The sequence below is a fragment of the Centruroides vittatus genome, unplaced genomic scaffold (genome assembly GCF_030686945.1).
Source record: "Centruroides vittatus isolate TY-2023 unplaced genomic scaffold, ASM3068694v2 contig_564, whole genome shotgun sequence".
NCBI lineage: Eukaryota > Metazoa > Arthropoda > Arachnida > Scorpiones > Buthidae > Centruroides > Centruroides vittatus.
In genome coordinates, this window is record NW_027122335.1 from 2,119,932 (window position 1) to 2,133,850 (window position 13,919).

The 13,919-nt window shown below is 28.3% G+C and overlaps 1 protein-coding gene across 2 annotated transcripts in view; it reads left to right on the forward strand.

Annotated features, from left to right (window-relative positions):
* mle (maleless) overlaps positions 1-13,919 on the forward strand; it is a 121,404-nt gene that overhangs the window by 105,159 nt on the left and 2,326 nt on the right. For both annotated transcript variants that reach the window (XM_067274812.1, XM_067274814.1), the window contains 6 exons: positions 32-192; positions 454-565; positions 4,726-4,978; positions 5,060-5,158; positions 10,856-11,023; positions 11,984-12,099. In XM_067274812.1, the coding sequence (XP_067130913.1) occupies positions 32-192; positions 454-565; positions 4,726-4,978; positions 5,060-5,158; positions 10,856-11,023; positions 11,984-12,099 (909 nt within the window). The remainder of the gene's footprint in view (positions 1-31; positions 193-453; positions 566-4,725; positions 4,979-5,059; positions 5,159-10,855; positions 11,024-11,983; positions 12,100-13,919) is intronic.

Here is a 13,919-nt window from a genome sequence, read left to right on the forward strand (position 1 = left end):
AAGATTGATTTAGATATTTTAAATTTTACAGGCTTGAAAATTATACTACTCCAGAAATATTTCGAACACCTTTACATGAAATTTCTTTGGCAATAAAATTATTACGATTAGGTGATATTGGCAGATTTTTAGCTAAATGCTTAGAACCACCTCCAATTGATGCAGTTATTGAATCAGAAGTTTTGTTGAAAGGTAAAATAGTAATGATTATATTTGATGAATAAATTTAAAATTTTTGGAGTTCACCAAAATGTTAATATAATTGTTTACATGTGAAGAAAAGAATAATTTTTTAAAAGTGTGACTTTTAAATAACATTTAAATATTTTAGCAAGTATAATGAAAGATTTTTTTAAATATGAAATAAATGAGAAATTAAAAGTTTTCTGTTCTATACAGATCAATTTCATATAAATTATTATCATCATTTAAATTAATTTAAAAATTTTTCAGATATGGGTGCCTTGGATAATAATAGTGAATTGACACCTTTAGGAAGAATACTAGCTCGTATGCCAATTGAACCACGTTTAGGGAAGATGATTATTTTAGCTTGCATATTTTCGTATGTATTATTTCTTTGAATCATTTGTGTATATTAGTGTTTCTCAAAGTTGGAATTATGGGATTCTTCACCCCTTTTCAGAACAACTGAGGAAAAAATTATTTTCTTAAAAAAGATTATTATATAGAGTAAAATTAAAGATTTCCTGGATAAAATTACTTTATTTTAAAGTAGCTCTGTAGAAATCTTACAATAAAATCTTGAATTGAGTGAGAAACTGAGAATGAAAATATACAGTAGAGCATTGTTTATCCAAATCAATTGAGGACTGGGGTTGTTCAGATAACTGATGTTTTGGATAACCGATTATGTACGAAAAAATATATTAACCTATCTGATGTTGAAATTTTTCTCCATTGGTGTCGCTTCATGTTAAATTTTCATCGATTTTAAGCCTAACGAAAATTTTTATAATAATAATCGAGGCTATTGTATCGTTAAAAATTATTTCTTTATTTTGTGCAAACAAAATAAATGTATTGAAAAATATAAAAACAAAAAAATTATACTTTAGAAGTTAATCTAGTATCAAAAACATTCAATTCAGCACGACACAGTCCAACTGGAAAGCTTTCGGTTAACTGACGTTTCAGTTGACCAACTTTCGGATAAACAACACTCTACTGTACTTAAATAACTTTGTTTATGAACTTTGTAAGAAATAGTATATCTGAGTTTCTCATACTTTTGGTGCATAGAAGCAACATTATTTTGGCCAAAATTTTTATTCTATGTAATGAATAGAAGCACTCATAAAACCTTTACTGCTGTACAACCACTACTGTGTAATGGTTTTTTTTGAGAAAGTATTTGTTTTATTGTTTGAACTACTAGCTATATAGTAGTTTTTATGGAACATTAATCTTACTTGAGAGAATGATTGGTAGAAAAATATGGTTATTCTAAGTCTTATACATGAGAGCAGAACTACTCTCTAACATTTTGGTGTAGTATTAAAATAGAATTTCTACAATTATCAGAAAAAGCTGTTAAAATATGCCTTCATTTTTCATTACTGCATGTCTCTGAAGTGAATTTTCTTTATGAATTTCAAATAAACAAAAATATCTGAATAGATTAAATACAGAAATGGATATGCATTCAGCTATTTTGTGTTAAGCTAGATATTAAAGAACTTTGCAAGAATACAATGCTGTTCTTTTTGCTAAAAAATAATAATTTATTTATTAGTATATATTTATTTATTTATCACCATTTTTTCAAAAATAGTGATAATAAATAAATTTTTGAATAATATATTTGAAAATAAATAATTTATTAAACAAAATATTATTTATTTTCTTCATAAAAATTTTGAAAAACTAGTGATTCTTCTTTTTAAAAAATATTTTTGTGTTTAGTAAGTTTTTTAATACAGTAAATCCACAGATACAGAAACTCTTTGAGGTTCTGCAGTAATTTTTAGGATTGTAAAGTTTGAGAACCACTAATGTATGTAGTTTAAAAATTCTATTAATATTTTTATTATTTATTAATTGCATTTATATAATGCACATTTTATATTTTTATTATAATGCAATATATTTGATATTTGTAGTTTTAATACTATTATTCATTATAATCCATTTTTTAATCTCTGGATTACATATATTATTATTACAATTTACCTTGATTTCTTTGAAAACACACATGTTTGCACATTCTTTCTCATTTACAGAAAATTATTTAAATGAATTTTTGTTTTATTCTTTGATGACTTTTCATCGTTAATAACATCGCTTAAGCATTAAACAGATCTTTATATTCTAATTGCAAGATGAGATGATTAGTTTTTTGCTATCAATGTATGATTCTAAATTTAAAATCTTTATTGGAATTAGTTTCAAAATTCAAACTATAGTTTCTTTACTGTTCAACTACTAAGCGATTAAATGAAAAGTTTGTTTTAACTCTTAATATGGCTGTTAACAAACAGTAGCTTTGTATGTGCTTTGTAATGTAATGTTTGTGGCATTGCATGAAGATCTTCATGCAATGCCACAAACATTATTTATATAAATAATACATAGCAAGAAAGAAATTTGTTAGAAAAATAGAGATACAATAAAAGTTTATTGTAAATTTTATCTTTATTTTTTAAAGAAAACAATGAATAGATTACAGCACATTCTTAGTAATGTTTTAAACATTTCTGTAAATTGTAGAATTGATTGAGTTTTAGTATGTTGCAAAATCATGTTTAGACTCATAGGTGGTGATGTACAGTATAACTCTGTTAACATGTTAACTAATTCATAACTTCTGAACCATAAACATCCTATAAAGTATTAGAATACTGAATCATGTTTCACACCTAGATTCTGGAAGAAAGAATTGACCCAGAGTGAGACTGAAATCCTCAACTGCCACTTACCATGTGGATACATTGCTGGTTAGGCTAGTCTGAACTCTGTCTGATCTTCATATTCAGACCTATTAATTTTACTGGCAATGCATCTGCAAAGTAAGCAGCAGTTGTGGGTTTCAGTCTTACTCTGGACCAATTCTTTTCTTCTAGAACCTTCTAAATTAATTAATAAAATAATAATAATTTAATTATAATTATTAAATTTAGTAAGAGATAGTACCTAAAGTCTACCTCTAAGCCAAATTACATAGTATTTAATTATTAATAGTAGCACTAATATAGCCTGATGTAATCTTGCAATCATTTGACTTTAATTTAACAATTGGACTTGGAGGTGTGTTTATATTGTAAAATTGAATTATCAGGTAACCAAAAAAGTTTGCATGGCTTTTGGCAGAGTTTGTGGCAATGACTTGTGTGTGTCATAAAGCACAGATTCAAATCAATCAGTTGGTGCACTTTACTTTGGTGTGTACAATTTTTCTGAAATACTTTTGAAATGTCAGTTGAACCTGATGTAATTTGAACTTGCTCGCTTTATGAGTTTAAACTCAGTTTGAAGGCAGCAGAAGAGTTGTAAAGTACATTTGGAAAAGATGTTATATCAGAAGGTATTGAACAGTTTATAAGGTTTAAGGTATTAAGGTTTATAATGTTTAAATGATGAATCACTTGAAGTATCAAGTTCAGAATTGATAATGATGAATTATAACTGCTGTTGAAAATTATTCTAGATTAACATGTCAGTGACTATTAATCATTTATGTTAAATATTTAACATAAATGATGAAACACTTCATTTACATTTGTATCAACTGGAAAAATTATGCAAGCTAAGCAAGTGGATTTCACAAGCACTATCAGGTGACAATAAACTTCAAAGACTATCAATTTATTCTTTACTTTTTTGTGTCATAAAAAATGAGCCATTTTTGGATTGCTTGTTCATTTGTGATGAAAAATGGATAATGTACTCTAACAGGAAGTGAGCTTATTGTTGATTCTTGCCAAATTATCCAGTACTGCACACTTCAAAGGCACTGCTTCATTCACTGAGTTTGAGATTTATTTATTTATTTTTTTTGCCATCAGGCCAAACAATTTAATTTGAGATCTACTTGATCCAACTTGACTGTGTGCAGGATTGTTACTTCAGAAACAGTCAGGACCAAGATAGAAACATTTAATTGGTAAAAAGTGCTATTTATACAGGACAGCACAAGACATACTGCAAAACCTTTCACAATATTCTTCATATTCTTTTGATATTTCTCCAAGTGATTATCAGCTTTTCTTTATACTAGATGATCACATATGAAACAGACAATTTCACATTGAAGCATAGATTGCTAGATTTTTACTTCTAAAGACAAAATATTTTTATAAAAGTGGTATTTACAAACTTGTATCTCATTAGGAAAGAGTTGTAAATTGTAAAGGTGCTTATTTTAATGAATAAATCATATAAAAATTTCTGCAGTTTTTCAATTTTTATTATAAAAACCACACACACTTTTTTCATAGATATGATGATTTTATGTATTAGTTATTATTTTTAACATTCTAGAGAAATTATATATAATAAGTATTGGCAAACAGTACTTTTTATAATTCAGTTTTAAAAAATTCTGAAATTAAAATTTTTAAACAAATGTTAATTTGTTTAAAACTTAAATAATTCAATAGTCTAAATAATTTTTTTAGTTTTAATTATCAATTAGGATTAAATTTGACTGTGTTTCACATTTATGATTTATATTTAAAAAACCAATTATTTTTGATGAATTTTTAGATTGGGTGATCCTTTATGCACAATAGCAGCCCACAGCAGTACATTTCCTGAACCTTTTGATACCCCTTTTCCAAAGAGATTGGCCTGGGTACATCGACGTTTTTGTGGAGATAGATGGAGTGATCATGTAACTATGTTAAATGCATTTATTCAGTGGGAAGAGTCTCATATGCAAGGTGAACAAGCAGAAATGGCATTTTGTGAACAATATTCTTTATCTCTACCAACTTTAAGAGTTACTTATGATGCAAAGGTAATTTTCACTTTTTTATTTATATTTAAGTTATGCAGTAATGAATTATATGTATGTATGTAATAATAAATATTTTTGTAGAATCAATTGAAAGAATTATTATCATCTGCTGGTTTTCCTGAAGGCAGTACTGCTGAACAGTATTATGTTTTTAATGGTCCTGATGCAAAACTTGACATGGTAAATGTTAACATTTTTATTTGTTTTTTTATTGATGTTGATATAAAATTTATTTTTAAGTTTTAGTCTTAATTTTAAGCAGCAGTTATAAATTCTATTAGTATAAGAAGCAGGTACTATTTTAAATTCATAGAATAAATATTTTCAGGTATCTTATGGGGAAACTATGAATATAAAAGATGCTATTGTAACAATTTGTTTTAAATCTAATGAATATTTTTGAATTTCTAAACATTCAAACCTTGGTTTTCAAACACAACTCATTCCTAAAAGTTGTTTGAAAACCTAAACTAATATTCCCATAAGAAACAATATAAAATGGATTAATCCTTTTCTGATCCTCAAAATAAAGCCTTTTTTACCTTAGCAGTATTCCATTATTAAAAATGCTTAGAAATGCAATGTATCCTAACATACCAATGGAATAAAGTTATAAATAAGAAAGACAGTTTCATTCATTTTAATCTTTTGAACATGAATTCTTGGATGCAATTTATACCACATGAATGTCAATTAATATGGTTTTAATCAATTAATTTAAATTCTCCTGCAGTGTATACCAAAAAATGGAAGTACAGTGGACCTTCATTATAGCGCTGCTTGCTATACCATGCACTCAGTTATAGCGTGGGCGATATTCACGACACTGTAAGCTCAAACACGTATATACAGGTCCGTGCGGCGTTAGTGAGTAGCACATTTTATTGTTACTGCATATTGAGTTCCTGCATGTATTTTGAATAGTGTTTAATTATTGTATGCATGATGAGTAAAAGAAAAGACAAGCTACAGTATGTACAGTAACAATTATACAGTATGTACTTATTAAGATGTATAACTATGTTATGTGAATTTTAATAAAACACTTAATAAATAAATTGGGTTTTTTATTAAAATACATAATATGTATGTAGTTGATGGGAGGTTTCAGTATATAGTTCAAATCATTCTGAGTAAATTTATTGTGTCACCACCACACTGCTTGGTATAACACAGTTCACCTTATAACGTGGGTGTTGTTTTTCGCCTGACATGCTCGTTATATTGGGGGTCCGCTGTACTAACTTTCCTGCATGTGCACTGAAATGTAATTTAAATAGCAATGTCGTTGAGTTGTGATGCCACTCAGCATTACTAATTTCTGAATCAGTAGTACTGTCTTGGTTGGTTGGGCTGTTGACTTTCTTTAATATAGGAAGTACAGGGAGTTGACTAGGTCTCTCTAATCTGTGGCCAGTTCTTGTCGAGTAGCTTGTTCAGCAACTGAATTATTGTACAACAACTGGTGCAATTATGAATTTGAAATTCTGTTTGTGAACTGATTTGTTTGAAATCTGAGGTTTGACTATATTAACCACATTATGTATAACTGTGTTAAATTTTTCAAGTTTGATCATTCTAAAGTTAATATTCACTCTGTTTAAATTATACCAATTGTTATATTGGCATTGTAAACAAAAATATTATTGTTTTGGTTTAAATCCAATGATTATTTTTTCTTACATACTTTATAGATTTTAGAATATTTTCTTACTTACTATAATTGTCATTCTTTTCATAAGTGTGCAATATTTATCCAACTTATTTTAATATCAAAATCCTAATGATATAATGATAGATTTTATAGCTTGGATTTCTTCCTTAGAAATATGCAATAAGTTAATAAAAACTTATTTTATTTTACAAATATTTAAATATTAATTTATAGTACAGTAATTTTGTGCTGTTAACCCATAGATTATCTGTTTAAAAAGCAGTTTGAAAGAAAATGAAGGTTATATGCCATTCTTAAAATTGTATTATAAATTAAATTATGCATTATGCATTAAATAGCCTTTTTGTCTGTTACTAAGGTCAGTTTTAGAAAATACAAAAACATTTTATATTTTCTAACACTACTGCAGACATATTCTTCTGCAATTGCAAATTTTTTCCTCTCTTTTGAAACCACCAAGTCATGTATACTTGTATCTTGTTGTTAGTTCTCTCTCATTTAATTTTTTTACATTCAATCCATGCTTTAATTGATATTAGTAGACACTCCCGTTTGAATATATATTTTAAAAGCTGATAAATTTCTTCTGATTATCCCTATATAATATCATTTTAGAGAACTTTAGTAGTTAACGTATGATGTGGCATCATCATATTATAATAATAAGCTATAAATTCTGCTCTTTTCATTGCTAAAAACAATTATATACATTTAAAAGAATAGTCTAATGTAATTGCACAATTTTAGTTTTATCCATTTTCTAAACTTATAGAAATTAGTTTTATGTTAATTAAAGTGATATTTGTATAAAATTCAAAATAGTAAATAACTTTCAAATTAGAAGACTACAGTAAAATAAAAGTTTTGTGTAACACTTTCTAAACAGTAATTGAGATATGCTGTTGGATAGACTGAAGGTAGGAATATATTGGATATTTTCTGCTCAAAAATATTTATGGCAGAAAACACATTTCAGTCACTCTTCAGTTTCCTTTTCCTGAACAACAATACATTTAGACAGTTAAATAAAATAATGGCATCTATAAATGTAAAGTTATAAAATAAATATGACTATTAGCTTAGTTATAGCAATGATTCTTATTATTTTTTAGTTTTATAGTACAATTTAGGATGTTTCCTTACATCTAAAAATATTTGTGAATTGGTTGTGTTGCATAGTGTTCTTTTTTATGCTACATTATTTGAATAATATAATGATCTTGGTGATGTTTGAATGACACAGTGGGTGGTCAAATTATTATACTCATAACTATTTCTTTGTATTTTGTCAGTTTAAGTTATGAAATACAATAGTTTTATGGTTTCTAAAGTTGTTATGTATCGTTTTTATACTAGTAAGTGTATTTAGGAATAAAAATTAAACATGTGTAGATAGGTTGAATAGTGTACTAAAAGAGAAATACATATTATTCAGTATTTGGTTACTCTGCCGTTAGCTTCTATGATGGCTTGAACACGGCGTGGCATGCTTTCAATGCATGATATGGCTACTTCTTGGAGTTTTGGAGTGTTGTGCCTTACTCTAATGATATTCTCAATCAGTTCTCTTTTGTTTGTTATAATTTTATCTCTTGAACTTTCAGTTTTCAGGACTGCCCACACATTTTCTAAAGGATTCAAGTCAGGCGAGTTTCCCAGCCAGTACAGGGTGATCTGATTGTTTTTAGGTATTCTGTGATAGATTTGGCTTTATGACAGGGTGCAGAGTCATGCATGAATATAAAATTCCTATTAGGGAACCATTCTGCTGTCTGTGGGATCAGTTTTTCCTCCAGAACTTTCTTATACTGATCCTGATGCATAGTTCCTTGGACAATATACAGCCTTCCAGTCCCTTTGCTGCTGATGACAGATCATATCATCACTGAAGCAGAATGCTTTACTAGTTCCACAATGCAGTCTTCATTAAATTTTTCATGCAGAACAAACTCGGTTTTGTCTTGAAGAATCTGTATTGATGACTCGTCCAAGAAACAAACCTGCAAGAAATTGTTTTTTGTATAAATTTATAAAGAAAAATACTCTAAACATGTGTATTCTTGTATTAGGGTTATAAAAACCTTGCTCCAGTTTTCCTGTGTCCAGTGTCAATGCTCCTTGGCCCAGGCCAGATGTTTGGCCTTCATGGCAGAGTGAGTTTTGGATTTTTAGTGGTCGACAACATTTCAGTCCCATCTCTACAAATCTTTGCCTGAGAGTTCACACCGATATTTGTACTCTGTTTTCAATTAAGAATTTTTTTTATAATGAGCCGAGGCTTTCGGCGGTTTTCAAGTGTAATGCGACGTATTTCTTGCTCAGTTCAAGGTGGTGTAATGCGTTTTCGACTGCATTTACCAACTCGATCCGCCTTGATTGGTATTTTTGCGTCCAGTTTTTGCTTGAGATTACGCACACTGGACTGTGATACATTACACAAATCAGCAATTTGACACTGGTTATATTGACAATGCTGTAACATTGTTGAAATCCGTGCTTTTTTCCTTGATGTGAGGCCAGCACACTTCCCCATATCTGTTAATAAACATTTTTAGGTTAGGTTGGTCGACAACCCCTCAAAAAAAATAAACTAATTAAAACATGGCCACAATGCATTGATCAATTATTAGAATAATCCTAAATGTAAAAAATCTAATACTTACTGAATAATAAGTCGATAACACTGAAGCCAAGATTTTTTTCGAAGACTTCTCACAAGCCAGCACAGTAAAATTTTTGACATGCACTGACACTAGTGGCCACCATTTTGAAAGAAGGGAAAAAAAAAAAATATTTGTGTTACCACACTGATGAATAGGTTGCCAGATATAGTGGCTAATCAGTAAATTAAAAAACAATAACATTCTTCCAATAATAAATTAATTACAGCCACCACTTTCACAGATAGTGACAAATTTTTGTTTGAGTATAATAATTTGGCCACCCACTGTATTTGCAAGTGATTGTTCTAATTGGCTTATGCTGCATGCAGAAACAGAGAAGATGAGTAGTGTTAAACTCTGTTTTTAGCCCTCTTTTGGTAATAAATAATTTTATTTTTTCTGTTGTTGGGCTGCAGTTTGAAATATTGTAGACCTATAAACACCCACTGTCATTCATCCATTTGTCTGTCTTTTCTTAATCTCAAGAATGGAGTTAGCTGAAAGACGATACTGGATATAGAAATCATGGACAGGAGGTCCCAATTAACTATATACGAATTACCAATGCAAATGTTCTGTAATTTGAATTCAAAAATTTTTTCCTGAAAGAAGTTCGATACATGACTAGTCTTACTCAGTTGCTAAAGGAAAAGTATGATGTACAGAGGCAAAACACTGCTAATTTGAAAGTGGCGAGCATATATTTTAAAATAAATAAATTTAAAAATATGATTAAAAATTGCAGCCCAGCATCGTGACAGTGTCATAATAAAATAATTGCTTATTTAAAGTGCATTTTCTGTTCAGAAAACATCTTGTGTCTCTCTACCTTGACTATTTTATCATATGAGGTGTGTCTTTGATTTAAACAAGTTGATTTCCAAGGGATAAAATATTTTTGATTGGATGATGATATCATTCTGTCATTTGTATCTTGGACACATACAGGTTAGGTTTCCTCTCAGTATTCCCATTGTTTATTTTTTTTCTTCTTTTTTTTAAAAGTTGCATTTATGATGTAATGAAATAGAGAAACAAGATTGTATTAATGTTTAAAATGATGCCTTCTAAACTGCTCTCAATGAATGAGTTATAAGGTATCCAGTGGGACAAATTATGCAAAGGTATTTTTCATGTTCTAACAAGTTTCTTTAGGATGTATCCTATTGGATTATCTGCAAGAAATTACATTATTTATTTCAATAATATAGGAATGAAGTTGGTTTTAGAATAATTTTTTAAAATGTAACCAAATTTAGATTGCATTTATTTCATTTAAAACTAGTGGTAAATAATGAAAAATGGAATAAAGTAGTTTTTGAAACATTTTTATCCTGTTTAAATATTTTTGATTCATAATTTTAATTGCTGTGAAAAATACAAACATCATTATCTTTACAAAAGCAATAATAATAATCAATGTTAAAAATTTCAAATAATAAGCAGACAGATTCCTAAGTTTAAAATTTTAATATTGCATTATATTCAGACTAATATATTACATTCAGTGTATTTTATTTATAAAATCAATCATTACAGTTGGTTGCTTTACTGGTAATGGGATATTATCCTAATGTCTGCTATCATAAAGAGAAAAGGAAAGTTCTTACTACAGAAGGAAAAGCAGCTTTAATTCATAAATCATCAGTGAATTGCACAAATCTTCCCAGTTCTTTTCCTAGTCCATTTTTTGTTTTTGGAGAAAAGGTAAGATTATTTTTTGTTGAGAAAAATTTATATAATTATTTTATCCCTGTACTTTTATTTTTAACTTCACTCACTATAAAATTATATGCAGGGTTCCTATGCACCTGGAAAGTCAGGAAAAATGGGGATTTTCTTTAGTGTTCAGAAAAAGTCAGGGAATTTTCCTCCTTGGTTGTCTTTTTTTTTTTTTTTTTTTTTGCTGACAATATGCTTGATTAAGTGTAACTGTCTGCAGGCAGTAAGAAGTAATGTGGTGCAATACAACTTGGGGTGCATAATATTTTCAAGACAAAATTTACAAAAAATGATAAATAATACCATTTAAATTAAAATTATTTATCATTTTTCAAGTTTATTAATATTTTATAAAGTTCAGGAAATTTATTAAGGGATAAATTTAATAAATAATGGCTTTTTTCAAAATCATGCATATTTATGATTGTCGATTAATAATAGAATAAACTACTAAATTTAATAAAACATTTTATTTTTAGTTTTAATAATTTAGCAATTATAAAAAAATATATAACTGTTAATTAGAAAAATAAATAATTAAAAAGTTGGAGAAACATTAGCATGTGTGCATAGTAAATCAAATGTTTTGTTTTGTCAATATGCCATAATATGAGGGTCAGGGAATTTTATACAAACTTGGTCAGGGAAATTCATGGAAATGAAAACAAAAATTTGAGTAGGAACCCTGTATATGTATAATAATTCTATGTAAATAATAATGCTGAAAGTACTTTTTGATTAGATGATTAGTGAATGAATGCAAAAGTTCTCTTACTAATCATTTCCAATGTAATTTGATTTCTAACTTGAGTTGTAAACATTAAAAAAATCAATGTTATTGTAAAAATTGGTATATTCTTTAAAAATTTTTTAATATATTTTTATATAAATTTAAATTTACTTTGACATTAAATTTTAATTAAACCTATGTATTTAATATTCTAGATTCGTACCAGAGCAGTTTCTTGTAAACAAATGACCATGGTGACACCTCTTCATCTTTTATTGTTTGGTTGTAACAGGATAGAATTGATAAATGGAGTTGTTCAATTAGATAGATGGTATGAAATATTTTTATTTATTTTTTATCTATTGTTAAAGATGATATGTTAATATGACAATTAATATGAATTAACATAAGTTTAAGATACTTAAAATGAGAAAATGTAAATAAATTGTCTGTCTTCTGATAGTAATATATAATCACATTAAAAAATAAAAACAAAAAAATATCGATAAATATATTTTATTATATTTTCATTATTATAATCTACTTAAATAATGGTATACTTAATAGAAACAGTTGTTCTGCAACTGTGAAAACTTAATAACCATATACACAGTATTTGTGGATTACATTCCATGTGGCTCTGATAGGTCTGTCATAATCAAAATTATCTTTTATTTTCCAAAATACTGAAGGAATAAGAGTAAGTTCTGTCTAATATTTATTAAAATATAATCAGTTCAGAAAAATTATAAAACTCAATAAATAAATTTTTATAAAAATTAAGCAAAAATTATAAATCATATTTTCTGTATTGTATTGAAAATAGATCACCAGTTTTGCAACCAGAAGCAGAACAGTTTATCTGCTATTCTAATGAACTAGTGTGGTTTTTTTGGTCAACTGGATGGTTGACCAGTTAAGGTGGCAGCTTACTGCTTTTGGGGGGGCCTAGGATTGGATCTGGATTGGATGGGTTGAAAAAGCCCATGAATTTTTTTGGGGTGGTCTGTTTGGGTATATTGGATCCTGTCTCTTGCCACCAAGCTACCCAGTTGTGGGCCAGACCATCCATAATGGGCTTGCTAAAAAAAAAAGGTATGGTTAGCACAGTTCATTTAAATATCAATTTAGTTTAATTACATAAACAGTGAATTGAGTATATTTGATGAATACTTGGGCTCATTAATCACTGTTTTTGTATGGCACAAGTGAGTAAAGAATGTTGGTTGAGTAATGTGAAGATCATCAATTCATGTTGCAGATATGAAATTTTTTAATTAAGACAAAATTTTGCTCATTAATATAATAGTTTATTTTTAGAAAACAAGTAAAACTGCAGACTATATTTTCATACTAATGCCAAACATAGTTAATTCATTCTATTATTTGGTTTGGTCTCTGGCTACAAGAGATCATCTGTCCCAATGAGATGTGTATATTTTTAGTTGTCTTGATGAAATTTATGTAAGAGACTGTTCACATATGATGCTATCACCCAACAAGATGTTTTGTTATCACAGAATATATCTATATAAATTATATATTGCATGCTATTGTTTAATCATGATAAAATTCTATCCTATTATACTCTTCATTACATTTATCCAGGTAATACCATATTCTTAGGCTGACATATTCTGTATATACATGAAATGTAGTTAGAATTTTGTAAATCTAAAATTGTGCCAGCAAATATCTAGCCAAACTATTCTAACAATAAGCTGAAATATATATATCTTGATATATAAATTTCTATTACTTACACACACACACACACACACACACACACACACACACACACACACACACACACACACACAAACATTCATAGAACCACTGAAAGCTACTTGAAAATTCTTCTTTTATAACCTTCAGTTCTCCTTTCATATTGGTTTAAATGTCTTTGAAATCGTCATACCATTTACCTTTCATGTGCATCTTGAGTTGTGGAAAGAAGAAAAAAGCACATGGCACAAGATCTGGCAGATATTGTAAGGACTTGTTTTCAAGCTAAAAAGCTGCTGCATAATTCCAACTGAATGGACTGCACATTATCATGGAGCAGGGAAAAAATCTTTTGCTTTCCATTTTTCAGGGCAAACACACCAAATACTGTTACAAACATGTTTCAGCACACCAATGTAGAAGCAG